This window comes from Physeter macrocephalus, chromosome 18 (assembly GCF_002837175.3).
Source record: "Physeter macrocephalus isolate SW-GA chromosome 18, ASM283717v5, whole genome shotgun sequence".
Lineage (NCBI taxonomy): Eukaryota > Metazoa > Chordata > Mammalia > Artiodactyla > Physeteridae > Physeter > Physeter macrocephalus.
Genome location: NC_041231.1, coordinates 35,217,861 through 35,243,562, shown reverse-complemented (window position 1 = coordinate 35,243,562; position 25,702 = coordinate 35,217,861). Strand labels below are relative to the sequence as shown.

Sequence of the window (25,702 nt, the reverse complement as noted above, 5' to 3'; positions counted from 1 at the left end):
GCTTGCATAACATGGCAAGGCTTCTGCCCCTCTCTCTGGCTGCCACTCTTAGTAGGCTCTGGCTAAAGGTGGGCCAGGGCAGGTGTTAGCGATGATATCGTCCCACTACAGACTCAAGCCATATTCTGCTGGTCTTGGCACAGGGGTGACCAGGGAGCTATGCCAATCAGAACTTTGAAAATGCATGATAAATTAATTTTCAGTTTCATGTAGTTGGTAACAAGTACATGTCTGCACAATAAATGTTGAAGGATGTCAGAAGTAGAGTAGCTAGTAGAAAAAGAAAGCACATAAAGTGATAGCAAATTAAAATATTCAGAACTAGTATTCTTCATTTTCCCATAAAGCTCTATTGCTTCTTCTCAAGGCTTTTCCTTCATATAGGTGGAGAGGTAAGTTCCTCATGGGGTGTTATTTAAAGGGCTGTTTCCACATAATACTTCCCTCAAAGTTTTCCAGAGAACTATTATTTCCTACCGGCCATGACATTGCTCCCATCACAGTAATTCTTTTGAGTTAGGTAAGCTGTGCACATGGGAAGGGGATGGACCTACCCCATTAACAAAATGGTATGATTTATCAGATTAGCCAATTAATACTGTATAAGAATTGACAGCTGGGATGGGGGCAATACTAGATGCTGAAGACATGTTCATTTTACAGTTTTATAGCTTAATTTTATGTAGGGTGAAAGGGATAAAGTTGTTCACAGCACATTTAAAATGTACTGTTTATGCATTTATGCATAAAGGGGTGTGTAGTAGGTTTATGTTTGGTATGACTAATAGTTTCATCACACTCCGAAGTAAGGAGGTTATAAAAAAGGATTTCCCCATGCACTTTCCTACAGAAACTCATTAAAAGTTGCAAAAAACCATAATTACTGCCTGAACAATCTCACCATATTCTCAACTGGCTCTGAAGGTAGGAGCTGTGGACTTAATCTATATCCCACTGTTGAAAGGGGTATTCTTAATCAGATATAGTTGTTAAAAAAAAGTTTTGTAAGCATACAAAAAAAGTTTTTCTGTTTATTTCTATAATTTCTACATATAAATGATTTGTATAATTTCACTAAAACATAACTTGACTATAATCTGCTTTTAAGATATTTTTTCTAGAAAATATAAATGCCTATTATTAAAGAACAATGCTACAGAAATTTCACAAATTCATTTCATATGGGGAAAAAGAGTTATATTAAGTTTTAAACAAATGTTTCAGAACTACATTCAGTTTGATATTTAATTAGTTATTAAAAAACTTTTTATGAATTTACTGATTTATGAGATATAGTTGTATTCTAAATAATTGCAAACAGAAAACCTCCTGTAAGGCAAGTCCCAGCACTAATCCATGGTTCATTACCTAAACTTTAACTGGCACAACTCTTGAAATTCTGGAACCATATGGAAAATAATGAGTCCTAATAGGTCTAAGGTGAAAAGATGGCAGCGGTGTTAGGAAGCCAGAAAAGTGTCAATTCAGAATGCTTAGTAACTGCAACACAATTTCCCCAGAGATCTAGAACAATGTGTTCTCAATATTTTACTAGACATGCTATCATATAACTAAACTGCATATTATTTCTCACTCTGTGAGGCAAAGATTAAAATGAAAAAAGAAAATCAAACCAAAAACTGGTTTCCATAATTAAAAATGAAAATGGCTGACTGTTAATAAAAAAGGCAGCAATTTAGAGTTACCATAACAATCTGAGGCAACTGTTGACTAACATTGCAATCTGCTGCATTTTTATAAATAGCAGTTGACTTCCCCTCTTTCATTTCAACTAGTTTTAGTGCTTAGTTGGAGACAATAGACCTGTGCTTTAGAACTATTTCACTCATCAAGCAATGTACCTCTTCGGTGCTATCACCACCAAAAAAATCATCCTCCAATTGGGTGTCTCTCCTTGTTACACTGGTATCCTCTTTTAGATCCAAAATAAATGGGCACCCCTCTGGGGACATATTCTGAGTCTTTCCATGAGGTGCTGATTGTGGTCTTGATGAAAAAGTGAAAATATTCTTTGGAACAATCTGGGTTTCCTCTGTCTGTTGGTCATGTTCATTTTTCTTGCTGGTTTCTAGCCACAGGTGTGAGGTGTTGCAGGAGTTTTCATCCAGAAGTAGAGACTGGGTGCTGGAGGCCAAATGGGGGATGTGGTCATCATGTTCAGGAAATATCCACTCATCTATCATTTGCAAAAGATGACAAAAATTAGAGCAGTGTTCCATAAGTGTTATTTTAGGCAGGTAGTTAGGTTAACATTCCTTGTTGTTGAAACAGAGATTTATCAAATAATGCAAAAGCCAAGGAAGGCAATTTATCCACCATCTTGTAAGCTGCTAAACATTTAACCCACAGATAGTGCTTATGGATACGGGCAACTCATTTGTACTTCCTCTCCATCTGAGTTGAAACACTGGCCAGGAAATTTGTAAGTCTGAAATAATTATCACCTGTCTTGCAGCAAGTTCTTTATAGCACAGCCTCATTAATTTGGTATTTCAGAGGGGGAAAATCTTTCAAATTTAAAAGGGTTTGAGTTACTAATTTCTTTTAATTTTAGGGGGACAGAGTACTTAACAAGATCTTTAAACAAAGTATCTGGGCCTTGTTCAGATTATAAAACATGGAGGAGAGGAAAACCACGAAAAGGCTGACCGTCTTTCCCTCTCCATTCTACTCATTGGTACAGGACAATTCATAGATTAAACTGACTAGACTTGTCAATAGCAAATCCACAGAAATATTTGTTAATGTGACTGGTGAATCCTGCTGGTGAAAAGGACCTTTATGTTTAATTTAAATTTAATTTTAGGAGAGAATGTTTTGATATGAAAATATTTTTGCACACTGTTTTCTTTAAAAATACTATATACTACAACTGAGGTACATTTTTTATCAAAACTTTAAAAATTCTTAATCTTTATTCAACATTGAAATAGACTTTATAATTCTATGACCTGGAAAAAGCAGATCTCTATAATAAACATTATTAAAAGCAGGCTTACTTTCTTCTTTAGAATGACAGCAGGAAAAGTCGAGCATTTTCTCAACTTAGTCTTTTTTTTTTTTTTTTGAAATTTATTTTTTGCTGCATTGTGTCAATGGTGAAAATCTTACAAGAATTCGTGTTCTGCAGAACCACAATGTAGATGTGGTAATTTTACTCCTGACTCTTGAATTATATTATATTTATCATCACAAGAAGAGTAACCAAGAGCTAAGATTTACTCACTTGAAACTTTAAAGCTAACACTACAAAAGCAAAAGCAGAAAGCAAACAAAAAGACCTTTAATAAAAATTATATTGATGGCACAAATAAAACTGTATTCTTCTCAACTGTATTCACCTATTTCTTAACCTAAGACTATGATTATGTAACATAACTTGCCTATAAAAAGGGCAAAAAATATACATTTCTTAGAGAAACTCTATTAGGGACAAGGCTTTCATATTTTCTGTAGGTAAATGGTCAATAACAGGTTGAATATATCAATACCCAATCTGACCACATTAACTGAAAATGTGGAGGGTCCTGAGTCAGTGTTAGCTGTGGGCAGGTGAAATGAATAGATTCACTGGGTTGTCCTCTTTTGGACAGCAAACTTTTGCCTAGTGCTAAGCACCTAGTAGGTGCTTTGTAAACACAGTAGGTGCTTTAGTAAACCTTGAATACGATTACAAAAACCAATGTGTTGCATTATACGTAAAGAAAATAGGAGGAAAAGATCCTGGGACTCTTCATTATGCAATTAAACAACTTGTATGACCTAGCACCAAACATATTATTAACTGTCAAAAAGTCAAAGTAAAAGAAGTGTTCTTACACCAAAAGAACTCTAATTATCTCACTACCACATGCTTCTTTGGAATTTGTAGTTTTACCTCAAGTATTTCCATATCAATTGTAATGAATAATTTGGTGTGTTTTCTTAGGAAAATATGTAAATTACTGTGTAATCACAATATTGCAGCAAACAAGATAAATGCAAGAATGATCACCTAAACATCTAATTAGTTTTTCTACACAGTCAGATTTATGCTAGAGACACTAATTGCGCCTAACATTTTAATGAAGGCTTCAACACTGCATAAATAAGACTGACAACCTACAAACATTTTCCATTTATTTTCCTTTTTCCCTAGCTCAAAAACAATTTGCCTTTGTAAAAGTACCACACACCTGCTAGGCAAGATATGTTGATGGGTTCAATGCTTTACACTCCAACCATCTCCATTATAAAGAGGACTGGAGAAGTGCAACAATAGATAATCTTTGGGGAGGGTGACAATGTTATGTGAAAACCTCAAAGTTTTAAACTTTCATTCTGAACAGGACCGCTTGTGCATTAAAACTTGAAAATAAAAATACTCCTTCATCCATTAAAGTCTGACATAAAATTGGGGTTAAAAAGAGATTGAAAAAAATGATATATTTTAGCAAATGACTGCATCATGACTTTTCAAAATGACCGGGTTTGCAATATTTAACATATTTATATTTTATTAATCGTTAGCAATTATGGTATAATAAAGATGCTAACCTGCTTGATCAGGAGACTGGGGTGCTGGAGAGCTGGGGTTCAATGTCTCTGTTCTCTGTTGGGACACAGTGGTGAGGACAGTTGTTGCTTTATGTTCATTTCTGTTATTTCCTGAAGAATTGCCTTTATTGGAATAAATATTTTCCTCTATATTACTTCTTTTGATATATATATATATATATTAATTTTTGAAGAATGGTACTGTGGTATACTTTTCTATTTGATTATTGAAAAGCAAGTTAGAGGTGACAATACAGATTATATGCAGTTTTTTTTCTTTTTCAGGAGAGTATTTTAAGATGAACTCAGCTGCATTTTTGTAGAGATTCATCTTAAAATTCCTTGATATTTGCATGGGGACATTTTAAATTTAAGTTTTACAATATGCAATAAAAGGAATTCCAAAACCCATATAATTTTTAAAAGGTCCTATATTTTTTACTTTGGTTCCATATAAAATGGAGTGTGTTTTCTTTAAATTACAATTTTTACTGAAGTCAACTCTTTTAAATGAAGCTCTTTCCTTCAGCACCTTAAGAAAAATGGATACAGGCATTATTGCAGAAGTAATTTTTCTATCTACTATTTTATAATAATAACATGAAACCTAGCAAGCAGAATTTTGGCCTACCTAAGAAATCTACATTTTTGAGAAATTATGCTAACAGATGTGTACATGATACATTCTGGGCTTGATTCACGATAGACTAATGCATGTGTATACAAATCTATACATACATGCCTCAAATCTAATATTTTAAGCAATAACTATAATAGCCAACTATATTTCTCTAATGCTTTACTGGTTACAAAGAGTTGAAACTTTAACCTACATTACAGTAGATGGCAAGGAGTCCAAAAGGAGAGACAGCAAATGTAAAAAACAATCTAGAAAGGGCCCAATTTAAAAAGAGGAGAGATAAATGAAAAATTATGAGTTAAGTTCAATTTTAGTGAAGTCTGCAGGCAGGAACTTCTATCAAATTTGGGCCATTTTAAAAAATCAATAATTTAAGCTTATTCAGCCTTTGAGAGTAGAAGTAGGAAGTCCTTTATTTTTGTGGTACTGTCTATTTAATCCAACAAATCTCCGTTAGGGCTCTAGAGCAATTCTTTTGTAAAATATTTGATTTCCATAATCCTTGTAGAACAGATATTTATATTTTAAAAGAATTGGTTCATAATCCCTTGAAATTTACAACCTGCAGAGAAAGATTCCATTGCTCTGAATAATATACAGATATAAGATAGTATTGAATTAGTACCATACCGCTGGGTGTCTCTGTCCTTTCTCTGCTGGTTCTTTTTAACTGTAATCTTCTCCTGTTATTATTCTTATCGGCTGATGGTTCTTGAGGGGGATGTGGATGCATAATATGCAGCTTGGCTGGTACATTTTCATATCAAAGAACAAAAAGCCAGAACAGAAAGTACTATATAGTTTGAAATAACTCAGTAAATATAATTATAGCTATAATGAGAATGTTCATGTATCATTTTGACAAGATGTAAAGCCGTATAAAAAACACAACTTATTCCTTTAAAGGAAATAGGTGTTTATTTCTATTCCAATATTAGAATTGTATCAGGCTTTCATTACCAAATGTAAAATAGAGAGCTAGTGGGAAGCAGCCGCATAGCACAGGGAGATCAGCTCGGTGCTTTGTGACCACCTAGAGGGGTGGGATAGGGAGGGTGGGAGGGAGATGCAAGAGGGAGGAGATATGGGGATACATGTATATGTATAGCTGATTCTCTTTGTTATAAAGCAGAAACTAACACACCATTGTAAAGCAATTATACTCTAATAAAGGTGTTAAAGAAAAAACAAACTACTAATACATTTTATTCATGTAATATAACCATAGAGAGCTACAAGTAATTAGATTAATGTTAATCTTGCAACATGCTATATTAAAAATATTTAAAAATGAAATTGACAGCCAATACACAAAAATTATTTTTTCCTTTAAAAGATTTAAGTTTGATTCAGCAAGAGCTTAGAGGGTACTTTCCAAAAGAACCCTGCAGGACTGAGATCAATCTTGAAGAATTCTTAAGTGTAATTTAATTCTGTAACAATAATAATAATAATATTCATAGCAGCAATTGATATTTTCTGAACATTTAAATTCTTGGCACAATATGATGTGCTTGACTGACTGTTCTCACTGAATCCTCATACTGACCCTTTGAGGCAGCTGTTATTTCTTACTACTACTAGTGCTAGTAGTAACCGTATCCCCATTTACAGATGAGGAAACTGAGGCTCGTAGGGTTTAAGAAACTTGATCAAGGTCTCACAGACAGTGGTAAAACTGGGACTGAATATCTATGTTATTTATTTCCTTATCTCAGTTTTATACTCCATGGGAGACAGAGTCTCTAACAGTGATCGTTAATTTCTAAATCAAATAAAATGAACACAAATGTCTCCCCTTTTCAATGTTCACAGAAGTCAGACCAGTTAAAGTGGACAAACTGACAGGGAATGGTAAGCCTTGGGTTCTGGTCTCAATTCTTTCCAGTGATTACAAATTGCAAATCACTTACTCTCTTAGCCCTGAATTCTCAATCTATAAAACGGGATAAAAGTTTTCTTCACCAACAGGGTTGTTTTTGTACCAATGAGAGAAAATAAAGAACTCTTTACAAATGGAAGAGATTAATTAAAAGGTAAAACTAAGAACACTTAAAATGTACATGGGGTTTCCAAGACATAGCAATAATAGGATACTATACTATTCTCTCACCGTTATCAGAAAGTAAAAATACAGTGTACTATAGCAATGTAAAATAACAGAATAAACAGAATGACAGGTTCCAGAAGATAATATATGGTATAAGAATTCTCAACATATTTCAATATCTACCACCATTTTCATTTTAAAATGATAATTCTCTGGACTTAAGATCTAGTCAAGAATATAATTATGGATTTATCTTAACATTTCTCACTGTTTTCACTAGCTATCAATCTTTATGCATGATTCTTACCATGAATAGGTACAGTCTGCTTTATGTGGCCAATATTTTCTTTATCTCCTTGTGCCTCAGACTCAGGTAACAGCAAGGTTGACATTTCTGCCCTGTTAACACACTTCTCTACTGTAGACTGCTGGCACAATTGGTTATTTTTGGACCCAACAGATCTTACTGTCTATAAGGAAAAGGAATTAATCTATATTTTAAAATATAGGAATTGCATTTATTTCTTGTAGAATCTACATAGAAGAAATAATAGCTGGACAAATAGTGAGGTAAAAAAGAACTAGAGGAAATGAGAAGATTTAAAAGTTGCTGGAGAGGGAAATTATGGTAGAAAACTAGAAAGAAATGGGAGATAAATATAATGTAAGGTAAAACAGAAGACAACCAAATCTCATAGACACATAAAATGTGCTCATTTGCTACACTCCATCTTTAGTAGGTAGGAGTTGAAATGAAAATCACTGTGTATGTCAGAAATTCAGAAGAAATTAAAAATAAAAATATAACATTTGAGAATCTGTTCATTATAAGGTGTCTGGTGATGATCCAACTCCTTTTTGAAGGAGGCCACAAAATGTGCTCACATATATTTGCCTTTAAGTTTTGTGCACATATTTAATGAAAAGAATGCTCAAAAATGTTAATTGCGTTGACATGATGAAAAGAAAACAGTTTTGAGGTCTTTTAAAATCCAGAATTTCTGTTCCAAATTTATTCAAGCCCTCTGCTTTTGGCATGTAGTCTCTCTCCCTCTTTTTTTCCCCTCTGCATTGGGAAAAAACCCTTCCCTTCCCATGCCATCCATGCTTAGATAAGTTGTTCAAACCTTGCTCCTACCTCACTGAATATCCTCATGTTATTCCTTCTGCCAGAGAGTGGAGGTGGTCCAAGAACTTTGGATCCAAAGGCAATATGACAAACATCTTGATTTTTACCGCTCCGTATGCTACCTGTTCCTCTGTTAATGAACTGATCTGTTTTGTTAAAGGAAGGGAATAGTAGTCCATTAATGGGCGTAATGACACACACCATGTTGCAATATTTCTGAAAGTACAATCTAAGGGTTACATGATGTGAATCCTCCCCCCCTTTAACCCTCCCACGCTCCCAGGGCACTTATAAAAATGCAGATACTGGGGTCCAACATCAGATCTATCAGATCTATAGAATTAGAATCTTGTGGGGGGGGGGCAACAGAAATCTATAATCTTAACAAGTGGTTAAGATTAACTTCCAAGTGGTTCTTGCGCTCAGTATCATCTGAGAACCACTACCACAAATGTTTTTCCTCACAGAAAAAGAGAAAAAAAGAAAAGAAAGGAAAGCTACTGAAAAATACACTGCATTTTCTCTTTAAGGAAATAATTTAAATAAAACTAACTCAATTGAACAAATATTTCACTGAGCACTCCCAGGCACTTCCTAGAGGTTGTCAGTGATGCAAAATGGATAAGACACATTGCTTGCCTTCAGGGAGTCTGGAGGGAGGTGATAGTACAAGTAAACAGGTAACTACAACATAAGGCAGACCAGTAGGAATGAAGTGACTTCTTGAATGGACCTGAATGACTGATTAGATTTCAAGAGTAAGAGATGAAGGGTGCCCAAGGCAGAAGAAAGTGCCTGAATAAAGGCATGGAAGAGTGAAAGGGTAGGGTATGCTTGGGGAATAATGAAATCACCAGTTTAGCTGGAAGGATAGGCTCGGGTCAGAACAAAAAGAGCATTAAAATGCTAAGAGCCTGTTCTAAATTCTGTAGGCAACAGGGAATCACTGAAGGTTTTGGGGAGAAAGAGAGCAAACTGGTATCACCTCCAGGATAAGGAAGGTGTGCTCACCAAACCCTGCTGCCTTTTCCTTCTGGGCACACAGCTAAATTACATTTCCGAGCCTTCCTTGCAGTTATATGGGTCATGTAACTGAGTTCTGGTTAATGGAACGTGAGAAGTGGAATGTGAGACGTGTAAACCGTCTCCTGCTCCTAAAACTTCCTGCATAATCCCCATGCTGTCTCTTCCCTCATCTCTTGACAAGATGCAAAAGATCCAGCGGAAGACTTCAAGGCTCCCAGAGGAGCCACTAGATGAAAGAAGCCTGAGTCTCTGAAAGACCATATGGAGGGATGCCCACGGAACTCCTGACTGGACTAGGACTGTGGAGTTCTGTGTGAGTGCAGGCAGCCTTCTCTGACTAAAACAGCAGGTGAGAGTGACGGCTCTTAACTCAGAACACGGCCCACACCCTAGAAAACCTTCTGCCATGTCCTGCTTGCAAGACAGGACCAACTTGAATATTACAATGTTGGCCCTGAGTAAGTCCAAATTTGTCCTACAGTTCTGGACATATATGAGCTACTGGCAACTTCTTGTCTGATCTATTCTGAAAAAAATCCCTATGGTTAGCTAGTTGGTCTCATTAGCTTCTGCTAGAGAGCTGTAATTTTTTAAGTGGTGGAATTAAAAACCATTCCTATGTAACAGCCATGAGAAAAGGCACAAAAGTTTGTGAAAACATATCATGCTTAGGAAGCCCCCAACGTTTAGATCTGAGTGGAAGTAATCTGAGTGGGTATACAGGTATTCTGGGGGGTCTGTTTCTGTGTTTATAATAGGTGAAGCTGAAGACATGGGCAAGGGCTACACTGCTGAGTTGATCTAAAGAATTTTTGCTGGACAGAGGATCTAAGGTGGCTGGCAAAGTGGTGGGGAGAAATACCATTCCAGTTTTTTTTTTTTCTTTTGTTTTTTGCGATACACGGGCCTCTCACTGTTGTGGCCTCTTCCGTTGCGGAGCACAGGCTCCGGACACGCAGGCTCAGCGGCCATGGCTCACGGGCCCGGCCGCTCCGCGGCATGTGGGATCCTCCCGGGCCGGGGCACGAATCCATGTCCCCTGCATCGGCAGGCGGACTCTCAACCACTGCACCACCAGGGAAGCCCTACCATTCCAGTTTTCTTCAAATTCCTGAAGCCCTATTAGGTAGTGATTCCATTTGTCCAAATGGCAGAATCAGAACTAATGAGTAGAATTTACTTCAGAAAGCTTTTATTCTAATTCTGTGAAAAATCACAAAAAGACCACGAATAGCCAAACCAATCTTGAGAAAGAAAAACTGAGCTGGAGGAATCAGGCTCCCCGACTTCATGCTATACTGCAAAGCTACAAGTATGTATGGTACTGGCACAAAGACAGTATGGTACTGGCACAAAAACAGAAATATAGATCAATGGAACAGGATAGAAAGCCCAGAGATAAACCCACCTATGGTCACCTAACCTATGACAAAGGAGGCAAGATTATACAATGGAGAAAAGACAGTCTCTTCAATACATGGTGCTGGGAAAACTGGACAGCTACATGTAAAAGAATGAAACTAGAACACTCCCTAACACCATACACAAAAATAAACTCAAAATGGATTAAAGACCTAAGTGTAAGGCAGGATGCTATAAAACTCTTAGAGGAAAACAAAGGCAGAACATACTTTGATATAAACCGTAGCAAGATCTTTTTTGACCCACCTCCTAGAGTAATGAAAATAAAAACAAAAATAAACAAATGGGACCAAATGAAGCTTAAAAGCTTTGGCACAGCAAAGGAAACCATAAACAAGATGAAAAGACAACCCTCAGAATGAAAGAAAATATTTGCAAGTAAAGCAACTGACAGGGATTAATCTCCAAAATATACAAACAGCTCCTGCAGCTCAGTATCAAAAAAACAAACAACCCAATCAAAAAATGGGCAGAAGACGTAAATGACATTTCTCCAAAGAAGACATACAGATGGCCAAGAAGCACATGAAAAGCTGCTCAACATCACTAATTATTAGAGAAATGCAAATCAAAACTACAATGAGGTATCACCTCACACCAGTTAGAATGGGCATCATCAGAAAATCTACAAACAACAAATGCTGGAGAGGGTGTGGAGAAAAGGGAACCCTCTTGCACTGTTGGTGGGAATGTAAATTGATACAGCCACTATGGAGAACAGTATGGAGTTTCCTTAAAAAACTAAAAATAGAACTACCATATGACCTAGCAATCTCACTCCTGGGCATATACCCGAAGAAAACCATAATTCAAAAAGATACATGAACCCCAGTGTTAACTGCTGCACTATTTACAATAGCCAGGACATGGAAGCAACCTAAATGTCCATCAACAGAGGAATGGATAAAGAAGATGTGGTACATATATACAGTGGAACATTACTCAGTCATAAAAAGGAATGAAATTGTGCCATTTGCAAAGACGTGGATAGACCTAGAGATTGTTATACAGAGTGAAGTAAGTCAGAAAGAGAAAAAAAAATATTATATAATATCGCTTATATGTAGAATCTAGAAAAATGGCACAGATGAACTTATTTGCAAAGCAGAAAGAGAGACACAGATGTAGAGAACAAACGTATGGATACCAAGAGGGGAAGGAGGGGTGTGGGATGAATTGGTAGATTGGGATTTACATATATACATTACTATGTATAAAATAGATACCTAGTGAGAACCTACTGTACAGTACAGGGAACTCTACTCAGTGCTCTGTGGTGACCTAAATGGGAAGGAAATCCAAAAAAGAAGGGATATATGTATATCTATAGCTGATTCACTTTGCTGTACAGCAGAAACTAACACAGCGTTGTAAAGCAACTATACTCCAATAAAAATTAATTAAAAAACAGCTTTTAGTCTGACATAAGGAACACCTTTCTTTAATTAAAGCATGTCTGGCTGTTGTGGTGGTGAATTTTCTGTCATTTTGAAGATGTTCAACCAGCAGTCTGGAAAGCTATTCTGGATATTATAAGTCAGATTCACATATTAGATGACTCTCTAATTTCTATTTCTAGCCTAGTCCTCTCTTCTGAGAGCCTCTCGTATACAGTGGCCTTCTTGACCAGCTCCTCCTCAATGTCTCGAAGACACCTCCAACTGAAAACCTGGTCTAATGAATGGCACCATAAACCATTCCGGTTGAAAAGTCAGACTCTAGATGTCATCCTTGACACCTCCCTTCATCCTCTCCATATCCAATCCAGATCCACTTGTCTCCACCTCCTCCACCAGCACCAGAATTTAAGCGACCATCATCCCTCTTCTCGATGATCATAAAGCCTCTCAAGTGATCCACCATGTTCCAATCTGGCTCCCTGTCCCATGCTCTCTTCAAAATGAAGCCAGAACGGTCTTATATAAACATACGTCTGATTGAATCATTCCTTTTCCTCACTTAAAACTTTTCAATGGCTTCCCTGCTGCTCTTAAGATTAAGAAGAAAGCCCTTAACATTACCTGCAAAAACTTGCATGTTCTGGCTTCAGTTCAACCTTAACACCCTCTATTTTCTGCTCTGGCCTCCTCAGTTCTTCCTGTCTATCAGCGCATTTGTACATACTGTTCCCCGTGTAGGATCTTCCTTCCCCTCTTGGCCTTTATGTTTCAGCTCATGTATCACTTCCTCAGACTAGTCTTCCCACACCTCTCTGATTACAGTACCCAGCTTAGGTAGTCCCATAAGCTTTCCCTCACAGAACTTGTCAGAATTGCACTTTCATATATGTTTATGGGATTCTCTAATAATGTATACCTCAGTAGATATAAACTCAGTGGTCTACTTTGTCTCCCCTGAATTGCTAGCCTAGTGCTTGACACAGAGCAATAGATCCTTGCTAAGCAAACTGAATGAATCATAAAGTATAATGGGTCAGAAGGGAAGTTGGATTAAATGACTAAATATTTCTAACTACTATTAAAACTTATTTTTAAGAAAAATCCACCTGAGACATTTATGTGTGAATTGAGGAGGCAGATTGGACTGGACAACTGCCAGGATGTGGGGGATGAGAGAGAAGGGTCAACAATGACCAAGACATTGATATTTACATGAACTGTGTGGCTTTCAGCAGCAGCGGTGCTATGGCACCACAATCAGATGCCTACTCAGCTTACATGTGAAATTTCCTAATGTTAGCAAATAGACTTGGCTATGTGTGCATGTGCATCTTTTTCAGTCATTTATAAATATCCATTTGGAGTCAACAAAACATTGTTAGTCTCTCAGGATCAGCAATAGAAAGAAATGACACTCAAATTCCAGGCCAACGGGGAAAATCTATTACAGACCCATCATTTGTACCTTCTGTGACCAAATAAAACAAATCCTAGATTACTGATTTTGTTCTCAAATGTGGATTTTCCCAGAAAGAAATAGCCACTGAGAGTCCTGAAGGTATGTATGGGACATGGCATAGGCCTACATGGGAATTTTCAGTACCAGAATAGAAGCCTTTTTCTTCTTCTTTTTTTTTGGTTTAAACTTCCAGTCACAGGAATCATTTGGCTTATGGGCATATCTTTCTGTTCAAACATTGTACTAGGTCAGTTTCCTTGATGTTTTTTCATATTATTCATCTATATACAGGTTGCCCCCAAACAATTTAAGTCTCTTTGAGTAGAAAGACCATTTTTTTGGTACTGCATGTATACTCATCTGCTGAGCCCAGCATAGCATAGGGTAGACAATGGATAAATCTCACCAAAATTGTGGACAGTATCAAAGATTAAAAGGAAAACTTTTGGGGGAGTATTTAAAAAAATCATACTGACACAGTTCCAGCTATAATTTCAACAAAATTAACATATTAAATAGTTCATAGCTATTTAAAATATGAAAATTCCTAAACACCTTGAACTTCTTAGAGGAATTTCTTGCTTAGCAGTCAAGAGCCATTGACTTATCTCTTGGATAGTCAATGGCTATTAAAGCTACAACTAAACCTGATATGATATAATTCCTTGAATCACAGAAAATAAGATGTTATTCTGTATTTTATAAGAGGATCTACTATAGGATTTCTTTAAAGAGCAATCTACCACTGTGTGTTTAAATTGAAATCTATTTTTTAAATTTTACAAATTTGAGTACACCTTTTTTTCACAAAGCAAAGTGTACAATAATCCACTATTTAGTATCTCTTTAATTAGCAGGGCTTTTTAAACTTATTAGTACAATTAACACATACACATTCTTAAAGTCTGTTTCACTTTAATAATTCTCTGTTTATAATCATATTGTCATAATTATGTCTATAAACATGTATCATGCTATGTATCCATGATAATAGGGTCCTAATTAAAACCTACAAGGAAAAGTAACTTAGACCTTTGGTTTCTAAAATAAAAAGTAGAAGGGACGAAGTTTCTATAATGAGAAAACTCTTAATGAAAGAAAACTACGAGCAGAAATGCATGCCTTTTGAATTCTAAAAGGAATTCTTTTAAGACCTGATATCAATATATATAAGGTTAAAAATCAAGATTAGATTAAAGTCATGCTCTAGGCGTTTCATTTTCTTGAGTTTGTGGAAAATGAACTGGGTGTAGGTCAGAGATGTTACCATTATTATTTTGCTATTTTACTGAGGGGTATAGCCTTTGCAGTTAGATTATAAAACCTGAGGGTCTACTCTCTAATTGTCTTTTAGAATAACAAACATTCATTTCTGTCTCAAGGTACAATGTTCTAACTATTATAGTCATTTAAGTTTGCAAGGTTTTCAAAGTTTAACCAGAAAAACCTGCTGAACTTTCAACTCTAATCATTCAGGGGTCATGCTCAAGACTTACATCTATTATCTAATGATCGAATCAGAATTAAACCTGCTACCAGAATCCAGATTTTGAATTGGATTAATTTTTATTTTATTATATGTGCATTGTTATAAGGAATGTCAAAAACACAAAAAAGACTGATCTAGTAGTGCAATATTAATTTAGACAAGGTATTTAAACTTTCTAAGCTTCACTTTCTTCATCCATAAGACAGATAATAATAGTACTTAAGTCAACGCATTTTTGTTAGATTATATGAAACGATGCACGTAACATGCTAAATACTGTGCTTAGTAGGGAGTAAATGCTTAGTAAATATGCTATTAATACCTTCCATCTTGAATAGCATTTAACAGTTTATGAAGTCCACTCACAATCATTTATGCCTTCATTCACCCATTCTTTCATTAGTGATTGGGCACCTAGTCTGGGCAGCCACTGCTCTAAGTACTGAATAAGATAGGGAATAAGGTGGACACATCACCTCCTCCAAGGCACTCTGGGTCTCACGGGGAAGACAGATATTACAGCAAGCAAGTCATAAATAACTACATGATTACAATTGTGGTAAGAGCTATGAAGCGAAGGTTCAAAGTGTGTTTAACAGGGAGCTGGTATCTAGTCTTTAGGGTGAGGGAAATGACATTCAATCTGAGATCTAAATGATGACGGATATGATGATGTGTACGTGATCTCTATGAAATTTCCAGTCACTTTGTGTGATATTATTCCACCTCTACAGATGAAGAAACTGAGGCTCAAGATGTTGAGAGATCTGTCCACTCAGAGCAGGGTCTCAGAACCCAAATGCCCAAGGCCTCTTTGTGCCTGCCCTCTTTTCACCACAGATGATACTGCCTTTGGTGGGCAGGAAGGCATTGCAGGGGATTCTTTCCTTGTCCACTATTTATTCTCTGTGCTGTTTTGTAAAGCTATCTAATTAAAAACTTTTGTTTTGCTATGTGAAAAGTGGGTCTAATAGTGATTATTTGGATAAGTACGAGGACTTTATGAATATGATAATTAATGTATTTGATGAGGACTAATGGGGTTCATGAGGAATCAAGAATGGGATATAATGCTGTAATAATCTTTTCCAAAGGGAAGAAAGTGGTGGTGGAAGCAGGGGAGGGACAAAATGAAGTGGCTTGAATGCCAGGCAGGTAACATATAAGTGACAAGCAGGCACATGTAGAACGTGGGGGAAACTGCGGCTAATTTGAGAGTGCACATCCTATGCAAAGTACTTTAATTACAAACTTTTGTTTTTTTTTCTTAAGAAAAATGTCTATTCAGGTCTTCTGCCCATTTTTTAATTGTGGCATTTCTTTAACCAACAATCCTGAGACAAGGATTACCAAAAATCTGAGTTTAGAAAGAAGAAATTAGAGTGTCTTGTTTTTTCCTGAAGTCAGAATGTTTCTCTTCTTTTTTTAAGGTTCTACTTTACAGTAGATTTTGTTGCTTGATTTGAAATTTGCTTTCATAACGTACAACCCAAAGAAGAAATTCTAATAAAGATCTCACCAATGCCAACTATGGTTAGATTACTATTTCATGGTTTTGCTAGATCCTTTATCTGTCTGCAATTGAGTTAGGAGATATGGATATCAGTCTCTTCTTATTTAAAAAGAAGTAAAAATCCAATAAGACTGCTGCTGTGGAAAGGAGGGCACTTGGGAAAACTACCTCCTAATTTTTAAGCAAATTACTAGTTTTTTTTTTTAAAGTAACTTAATCCAAATGACATTTATTGAATACTCCTAACATAACACACTTAACTCCTAAGTAACCCATAGATCAAAGAAAAAATGAAAAATGAAATTAGAAGATATTTAGAACAGAATGAAATAAAAATACAATATCAAAATTTGTGCGATGTTGCTAAAGCAGCACTTATGGGGAGATTTCTAGCACTAAATGGCTATATTAGAGAAAGAAAAGTTTGAAATCATTGACCTTGATTCCCACCTTAAGGATAGAAAGAGGAGAGCAAATGAAACCCAAAACAACTGAAGAAAGGAATAATAAAGATCAAAGTGAAAATAAATGAAACAATATAGAAAAACAGTAGAAAGAATCAATGAAACCAAAAGCTTGTTCTTTGGGAAGATCAGTAAGAATGATAAACCTCTAGTTAGACTGACCAGGGAAAATAGAGAAAAGATACATATTTCTAATATCAGGAATAGTAGTGGTATCACTATAGATTCTCCAGATAATAAGGCAACATTATGAACAACTTTATGCCAATACATCCAACTACTTAGAGGAACTGGACAAATTCCCTGTAGGACACAAATTACCAAAGCTTACTCAAAGAGAAAGAGTTAACCACAAAAACTCTTTATCTATTAAGGAAATTGAATTTACAGGTTATAAAAACTTTCTCACGCTGATAAATTCCACAAAACATTTAAGAAAGACATAATACCAATTTAACACAAATTCTTTCAAAAAGTTTTAAGGAGTGGAGGAAAGGGGGAGGAAATATTTCCCAATTCATTCTATGAGGACAGCTTCACCCTGATACCAAAAGCAGACAAAGTCATTATAAAAAAAGAGAACTATAGTCCAATAATCCCTTATGAACACAAATTGAATCAAACAATAGACTAAAAGGATATTTGTGTCAGGACCATGCAGGGTTTTCCCCAGAAATGCAAGGTTGGTTTAACATTAAAAAATCAATCAGTGTGATTCAAGGTATTAACAGACTAGAAAAGAAAAAAAAAAACGATGATCTCATAAATACAGAAGATGCATTTGACAAAATCCAACATCCATTCCTGATAGAAACTGTCAGCAAACTAGTGATGAAAGGGACTTGCTCACCATGATTAAGGACATCTATAAAATCTCAATAGCTAACATCATACTTAATCATTAAAGACTGAATACCTTTCCACTAAGATCAGGAATAAGACAGGGCTATCCTTTCTTGCCACTTCTATTAAACTTTGTACTGGAGGTCTTAGCCAGTGCAATCAGGCAAGGAAAAGAAATGAGACATTCAGATTGGTAATGTAAAACTGTCTTTGTTCACACACAACATAATCATCTATGTAGGAAGTCTACTGGAATCTACAAAAAGCTACTAGTAGTAATAAATAAGTTTTGCAAAGTTGCAGGATACTAGATCAATTTACAAAATTTCAATGTATTTTACACACTAGCAACAAACAATTGGAAATAGAAATTTTAAAACTTACCACTTATCAGTAGTATCAAAAGATATAAAATACTTAGGGATAAATCTGAGGAAAGTTATAAAAGAACTGTACCCTGAAACTATAAAATATTGCTGAGAGAAATTAAAGAAAACCTAAAAAAAAGAAGTTGGAAGAATCAATATTGTTCAGATGTCAATTCTCCCCAAATTGTGATCTATAAGTGCAGCACAATCCCAATCAAATTCCCAACAGGCCTTTTTGGCAGAAATTCATATGTTGATTCTAATATTCATACTAAAATGCACAGAGTTCGTAATAGCTAAAATAATTTTTGAAAAAGGAGGACAAAACTGGAAGGCTCACGCTGGCTGAATGCAAGACTTATAAACAGATAGTAATAAAAATCATGATATTGGCATAAAAGCAAATAGATAAATGAGACAGAATAAAGAGTCTGAATAAAGAGACCAGAAATATAACCACAAGTATATTGACAACTGATTTTTGACAAAGGTGCAAAGGAAATGCTGTGGAGAAAAGGACACTTTTTAGCAAAGGCTAGAACAACCAGATATCCAAATTAAAAAAAAAAAAAAAGCCCCAAACCCCAAAATGTGGATTTATATCTTATACTATATACAAAAATTAATTTAGTGCATCATAGACCTAAATGTAAAACCTAAAACTGTAATTTTTTTTTTTACATGGAGGCATAAGACAAAATCTTCATAACCTTGGATTAGGCAAAAATTTCTTAACTATGTCACCAAAAGCACAATCCACAGAAGCAAATTTGATAAACTGGACTCGATCAAGTTAAAAACTTCTCTTCAAAAGATATTGTAATGAGAATAAAATGTAAGCAACAGACTGGAAAAAAATATTTGCAATTCATATATCTGAAAAGGGACCTATATCCAGAATATAGAATGAACTCTCAAAACTCAATAATATGAAAATAAGGAATCCAGTTTAAAAATGGACAAGAGAGTTGAACAGATGCTTTATCAAAGAAGATTCAGGGATGGCAAATAAGAACATAAAGAAGCTCATCATTAGTAATTATCAAGGAAATGCAAATCAAAAACCACAATGAGATACCACTCATTGGTATTGGAAATAATACCCGCTGGTTTGAATATAAAATGTTACTACTATTTTGGAAAATAATTTGGCATTTCTTAAAAAGCTACCATATGATCCAACCATCCCTCTCCTAGGCATTTACCCAAGACAAATGAAAGCTTATGCCCATTCAAAGACTTCTACACAACTGTTCACAGCTGTATTATTTATCCATCAACAAGTAAATGGGTAAACAAAATATGGCACCTCCACACAATGGAGCACTATTCTGCAATAAAAAGGAATGAATTATTTCTACAAACCACATGTGCCTATCTCAAAATGAATTTTAAAATAACTATGCTGAGTGAAAGAAGCCAGAAAAAAGGGTATATATATTTTATCTCATTTATAAAATTCTAGAAAATGCAAACTAATCTATAATGAGAGATAGCAGATCAGTGAGGATGGGGTTGGGAGGAAGGGATTATGAAGATTATGAGGAAACCTTCGGGAATAATGAATATGCTCACTCTCCTCATTGTGGTGGTTTCACGTGTGTGTGTGTGCTGTGTGTGTATCTTTTTTTTTTTTTTTTTAATTTTTACAAGAGATAAATAGACTGGCTCCAAGCATTGTAAATGGATGACCATAACAAAAGCAACAATGAAGCAAATTACTAGTTTTGATCTGTGCTTAGTGGACCACTGCAACTTGTCATTAGTAGCTGCATGCTCAACTTCAATAACCAGATCTGATTCACTAGTTCAGTTAAAGTGGGGTCCCATTAATGAAAATAAGATCATCAGAGCCTACAGTCCTCTGCAGACTAACAGTCATTAACTGACATGCACTGGGAATTGACAAAGTGAACAATGCAAATGTGTGGTAACACTGACTTTTTGGAAACACACTATTTTATTAATTTCATTAAATGCTCTTGATCAAGTTATACAGCATTCAAAAAAATGCACTCGAAAACAGAAGTTTCAAGGTTTCCTTTTTAGCTTGGGTGAACATGCCAGAAAGCATCCACAGGAAGCAGCTACTTCCTTCTGTAGCAGCATCATTGGGATCTCTTAATTTGTGCATTTATAATAAAATATCACAATTTACATGAGTACTGTAAGTCAGTTACAAGAACACACAGTCACTTTTCATGCAATTCAAATCTCACCACGGGGAGTCCATATTTTAGAAAGACACAAAAACAAATAGTTCAAATGAAGAAATACCTCTTGGCTTTTCCTTGATTAAAAAGTCTGTCCTTGGGCATTAGTCATTAGCTACACCTTTCACATAAAATCTCTCACACAGAGAACAGTAATTTTTATTATAATCACTTATAGTAAGGTTCAAAGCCTACAAATGTCAAAATTAGCAATTGAAAAGTATTTGTAGAGGGACTTCCCTGGTGGTGCAGTGGTTAAGAATCCGCCTGCCAATGCAGGGGACACGGGTTCGAGCCCTGGTCTGGGAAGATCCCACATGCCGCGGAGCAACTAAGCCTGTGCGCCACAACTACTGAGCCTGAGCTCTAGAGCCTACGAGCCACAACTACTGAGCTCGTGTGCCACAACTACTGAAGCCCGTGTGCCTAGAGCCTGTGTTCCACAACAAGAGAAGCCACTGCAATGAGAAGCCCGCACACTGCAACGAAGAGTAGACCCTGCTCGCCGCAACTAGAGAAAGCCCAGACACAGCAACGAAGACCAAAAGCAGCCAAAAAAAAAAAAAACAGTATTTGTAGAAAGAGAACTACAGAGCTCGATGTATGTTTATGTAATCTTAGCTGCTGTACATGTGCAATGAGATTTACTTCAGAGGAACAATCATAAACCCTAGGATTATAAATGAATATAAGTATAATTGAGTTTCACAGGACAGAAGAAATATGCTTTTTGGTGGTGATTATTAATTTTCTGTATATATGACTCAAGTTGACTATCCTTATGCTGAAAGCCCATTTATGGAATTTGCAAAATATACACTAATATCCTCTTCTACAATGTGGGATCAAACACAATCTATGAAAAAGTTTGTTTAATTATAATATTGAGTTAATGATGCACTTAATATTTATTCAAATTTCTCTTTACTCTCTGGCAGTATAAGTGTCCTTGAACTTTAAAAAGAAAGACATTTAAAATATCTGGATATAGACTTGTAGTTTCATTTAAAGACACAATTCTTAAAACATTAAGCTAGAGAGACAGAAGAAAAAAAGAGCATTTACAACTGTAAAGAGTTACCTGATAGGCTCTTCAGTCATATCTGTTATGGAAAGCTATCACAGCCTATTAGATACAGAGTGTTTGGTTACTGAAAACACTCTTACTCATTGTATTTTGTGGAGAATCTTCCATTAAGATTGAACTGTGACCTGAGGTATTTACAGTGTCTGTCTGGGTAGTGCAAACTTTTTCATCCTTTTATATACAGGTATTTTCCAAAGGTTCTGTAAAGAACATAGATTGTATATATTCTAAATATACAAATTCTCACTACGTGTGTCCTCACTGCTATCACAAATTCTTGCCTAAAATTGGCAATTGTGGAAGGTGATGGGAATATGGGGGGGTTCATTATGTATTCTCTCTACTTTTCTGTAAGTTTGGAAATTTCATAATACAGGGTTTCAAAATGTAGTGCCTATTTACATAAAATCCTCTTCCAGGGTTTATACTGTAAAAGTTATAAAATGGTCCCAATTCTCTAGGAATATACAATTTAGGACATATGATGCTGATGAGGACTTACATATAGAAAATACACCAAGAATAAATGAATACTGGATAAACATAGAGAGTAAAAGTGAGTCTGTTTTTACCACTCATTCATCTCATCATGGTTATCTCCTTTCTCCTCTTTCTACTTTGACCTCTCTCAAACTTTGACCACTCTCTCTTCCCCATCTGTTATCTGAGAACCAATAAGCCCTGCCAGTTTCCCCACTGTGGTTTCTCTCAGGGTCATCACGTTCCATTTTCACAGCCACTAGTCATTTTATGCCTAGATGGCTGCAAAGACATCTTAGTTGTAATCCTTAATCTCTGCTCTCACTTGACTTAAAAATTCAACTTGAAGCCTGACGTCAAGTTCAACTTCCTAATAGAGAAGTTATCATTTGTCTATTTTAGGAATATAAGGCACACTCTTCTCATAGTCTTTCAACACAGCCCTCCTGCTCAGAGGCCATTCCTGTTATTGATCCCTCAGGAAACTCATCCATGCATTTTGCTGTCTCCTTGTCTTTGCTTAGTCTTCTTCACCATCTTACACGTCCATAAATCTTTATTTATTAAAAATACTTACATGAGTATTTATTGAATAGCTTCGACATCTACTTCTTCCTCCATAACTGTCCTATTTGACCATCCTCTGAATTACTTCAGTGTGTACGAGTGTCACCTGACCCACAAAACCTTTCTGGGGATAAGTGATCTAGTCTCTCATTCAGGGTTCTCAACCCTGGCTGCATGTCAGAATTGCTGGAGAAGTTAACAAAAAATCCAGGCTAGGACAATTAAATCAGAATCTCTGGGGGTGAAACATAGACATTAGGAAAAAAGATGTTTTTTATACCAGTTATTTTTATTTTTTATTTAACATCTTTACTGGAGTATAATTGCTTTACAACGGTGTGTTAGTTTCTGCTTTATAACAAAGTGAATCAGTTATACATCTGAAGTCCATTCTCTAGTAGGTCTGCGTCTTTATTCCCACCCTGCCCCTAGGTTCTTCACGACCATTTTTTTTTCTCTTAGATTCCATATATATGTGTTAGCGTATGGTATTTGTTTTTCTCTTTCTGACTTACTTCACTCTGTATGACAGACTCTAGTTCCATATACCTCACTACAAATAACTCAATTTCGTTTCTTTTTATGGCTAAGTAATATTCCATTGTATATATGTGCCACATCTTCTTTATCCATTCATCTGTTGATAGACAATTAGGTTGCTTCCATGTCCTGGCTATTGTAAACAGAGCTGCAATGAACATTGTGGTACCTGACTCTTTTTGAATTATGGTTTTCTCAGGGTATACGCTCAGTAGCGGCATTGCTGGGTCGTAAGGTAGTTCTATTTTTAGTTTTTTAAGGAACCTCCATACTGTTCTCCATAGTGGCTGTATCAATTTACATTCCCACCAACGGTGCAAGAGGTTTCCCTTTTCTCCAGCATTTATTGTTTGTATATTTTTTGATGATGGCCATTCTGACCGGTGTGAGATGATATCTCATTGTGGTTTTGATTTGCATTTCTCTAATGATTAATGATGTTGAGCATTCTTTCACATGTTTGTTGGCAATCTGTATATCTTCTTTGGAGAAATGTCTATTTACATCTTCTGCCTATTTTTGGACTGGGTTGTTTGTTTTTTCGATATTGAGCTGCATGAGCTGCTTGTAAATTTTGGAGATTAATCCTTTGCCAGATGCTTCATTTGCAAATATTTTCTCCCATTCTGAGGGTTGTCTTTTGGTCTTGTTTATGGTTTCCTTTGCTGTGAAAAGCTTTTAAGTTTCATTAGGTCCCATTTGTTTATTTTTGTTTTTATTTCCATTTCTCTGGGAGGTAGGTCAGAAAGGATTTTGCTGTGATTTATGTCATGGAGTGTTCTGCCTCTGTTTTCCTCTAAGATAGTGTCTGGCCTTACATTTAGGATTTTAATCCATTTTCAGTTTATTTTTGTGTATGGTGTTAGGGAGTGTTCTAATTTCATTCTTTTACATGTAGCTGTCCAGTGTTCCCAGCACCATTTATTGAAGAGGGTGTCTTTTCTCCACTGTATATTCTTGCCTCTTTATCAAAGATAAGGTGACCATATGTGCGTGGGTTTATCTCTGGTCTTTCTATCCTATTCCATTGATCTATATTTCTGTTTTTGTGCCAGTACCATACCGTCTTGATTACTATAGCTTTGTAGTATAGTCTGACATCATAGAGCCTGATTCCTCTAGCTCAGTTTTTCTTTTTCAAGACTGCTTTGGCTATTCGGGGTCTTTTGTGTTTCCATAGAAATTGTGAGATTTTTTTGTTCTAGTTCTGTGAAAAATGCCAGTGGTGGTTTGATAGGGATTGCATTGAATCTGTAGATTTCTTTGGGTAGTATAGTCATTTGCATAATGTTGATTCTTCCAATCCAAGAACATGGTGTATCTCTCCATCAGGTTTATTCCTAGATATTTTATTCTTTTGGTTGCAAAGGTAAATGGGAGTGTTTTCTTAATTTCACTTTCAGATTTTTCATCATTAGTGTATAAGAATGCAAGAGATTTCTGTGCATTAATTTTGTATACTGCTACATTACCCAATTCATTGATTAGCTCTAAAGTTTTCTGGTAGCATCTTTAGGATTCTCTATGTATAGCATCAAGTCATCTGCAAACAGTGACAGCCTTACTTCTTCTTTTCCGATTTGGATTCCCTTTACTTCTTTTTCGTCTCTGATTGCTGTGGCTAAAACTTCCAAAACTATGTTAAATAATAGTGTTGAGAGTGGGCAACCTTGTCTTATTCCTGATCTTAGTGGAAGTGGTTTCAGTTTTTCATCATTGAGGACGAGATGTTGGCTGTGGGTTAGTCATATATGGCCTTTATTAGGTTGAGGTAAGTTCCCTCTATGCCTACTTTCTAGAGGGTTTTTATCATAAATGGGTGTTGAATTTTGTCAAAAGCTTTCTCTGCATCTATTGAGATGATCATATGGTTTTTCTCCCTCAATTTTTTAATATGGTGTATCACATTGATTGATTTGCGTATATTGAAGAATCCTTGCATTCCTGGGATAAACCCCACTTGATCATGGTGTAAGATCCTTTAAATGTACTGTTGGATTCTGTTTGCGAGTATTTTGTTGAAGATTTTTGCATCTATGTTCATCAGTAATACTGGCCTGTAGTTTTCTTTCTTTCTGACATCTTTGACTGGTTTTGGTATCAGGGTGATGGTGGCCTGGTAGAATGAATTTGGGAGAGTTCCTCCCTCTGCTATATTTTGGAAGAGTTTGAGAAGGATAGGTGTTAACTCTTCCCTAAATGTTTGATAGAATTCGCCTGTGGAGCCATCTGGTCCCGGGCTTTTGTTTGTTGTAAGATTTTAATCATAGTTTCAATTTCAGTGCTTGTGATTGGTCTGTTCATAATTTCTGTTTCTTCCTGGTTCAGTCTCGGAAGGTTGTGCATTTCTAAGAATTTGTCCATTTCTTCCAGGTTGTCCATTTTATCAGCATATAGTTGCTTGTAGTAATCTCTCATGATCCTTTGTATTTCTGCAGTGTCAGTTGTTACTTCT

The 25,702-nt window shown here is 35.8% G+C and overlaps 1 protein-coding gene across 15 annotated transcripts in view; it reads right to left on the bottom strand.

Moving 5' to 3' along the window:
• Window positions 1–25,702, bottom strand: part of CFAP20DC (CFAP20 domain containing) — a 297,986-nt gene that overhangs the window by 125,096 nt on the left and 147,188 nt on the right. For 10 of the 15 annotated variants that reach the window (XM_024124132.3, XM_028479356.2, XM_028479357.2 and 7 more), the window contains 5 exons: window positions 8,386–8,522; window positions 7,555–7,717; window positions 5,828–5,944; window positions 4,558–4,680; window positions 1,863–2,197 (listed from right to left, as the gene is read on the bottom strand). In XM_024124132.3, the coding sequence (XP_023979900.1) occupies window positions 1,863–2,197; window positions 4,558–4,680; window positions 5,828–5,944; window positions 7,555–7,717; window positions 8,386–8,522 (875 nt within the window). Of the gene's footprint in view, window positions 1–1,862; window positions 2,198–4,557; window positions 4,681–5,827; window positions 5,945–7,554; window positions 7,718–8,385; window positions 8,523–25,702 lie in introns of those variants that run through there. The other 5 variants (XM_024124133.3, XM_028479359.2, XM_028479361.2 and 2 more) reach the window with 5 other exon arrangements.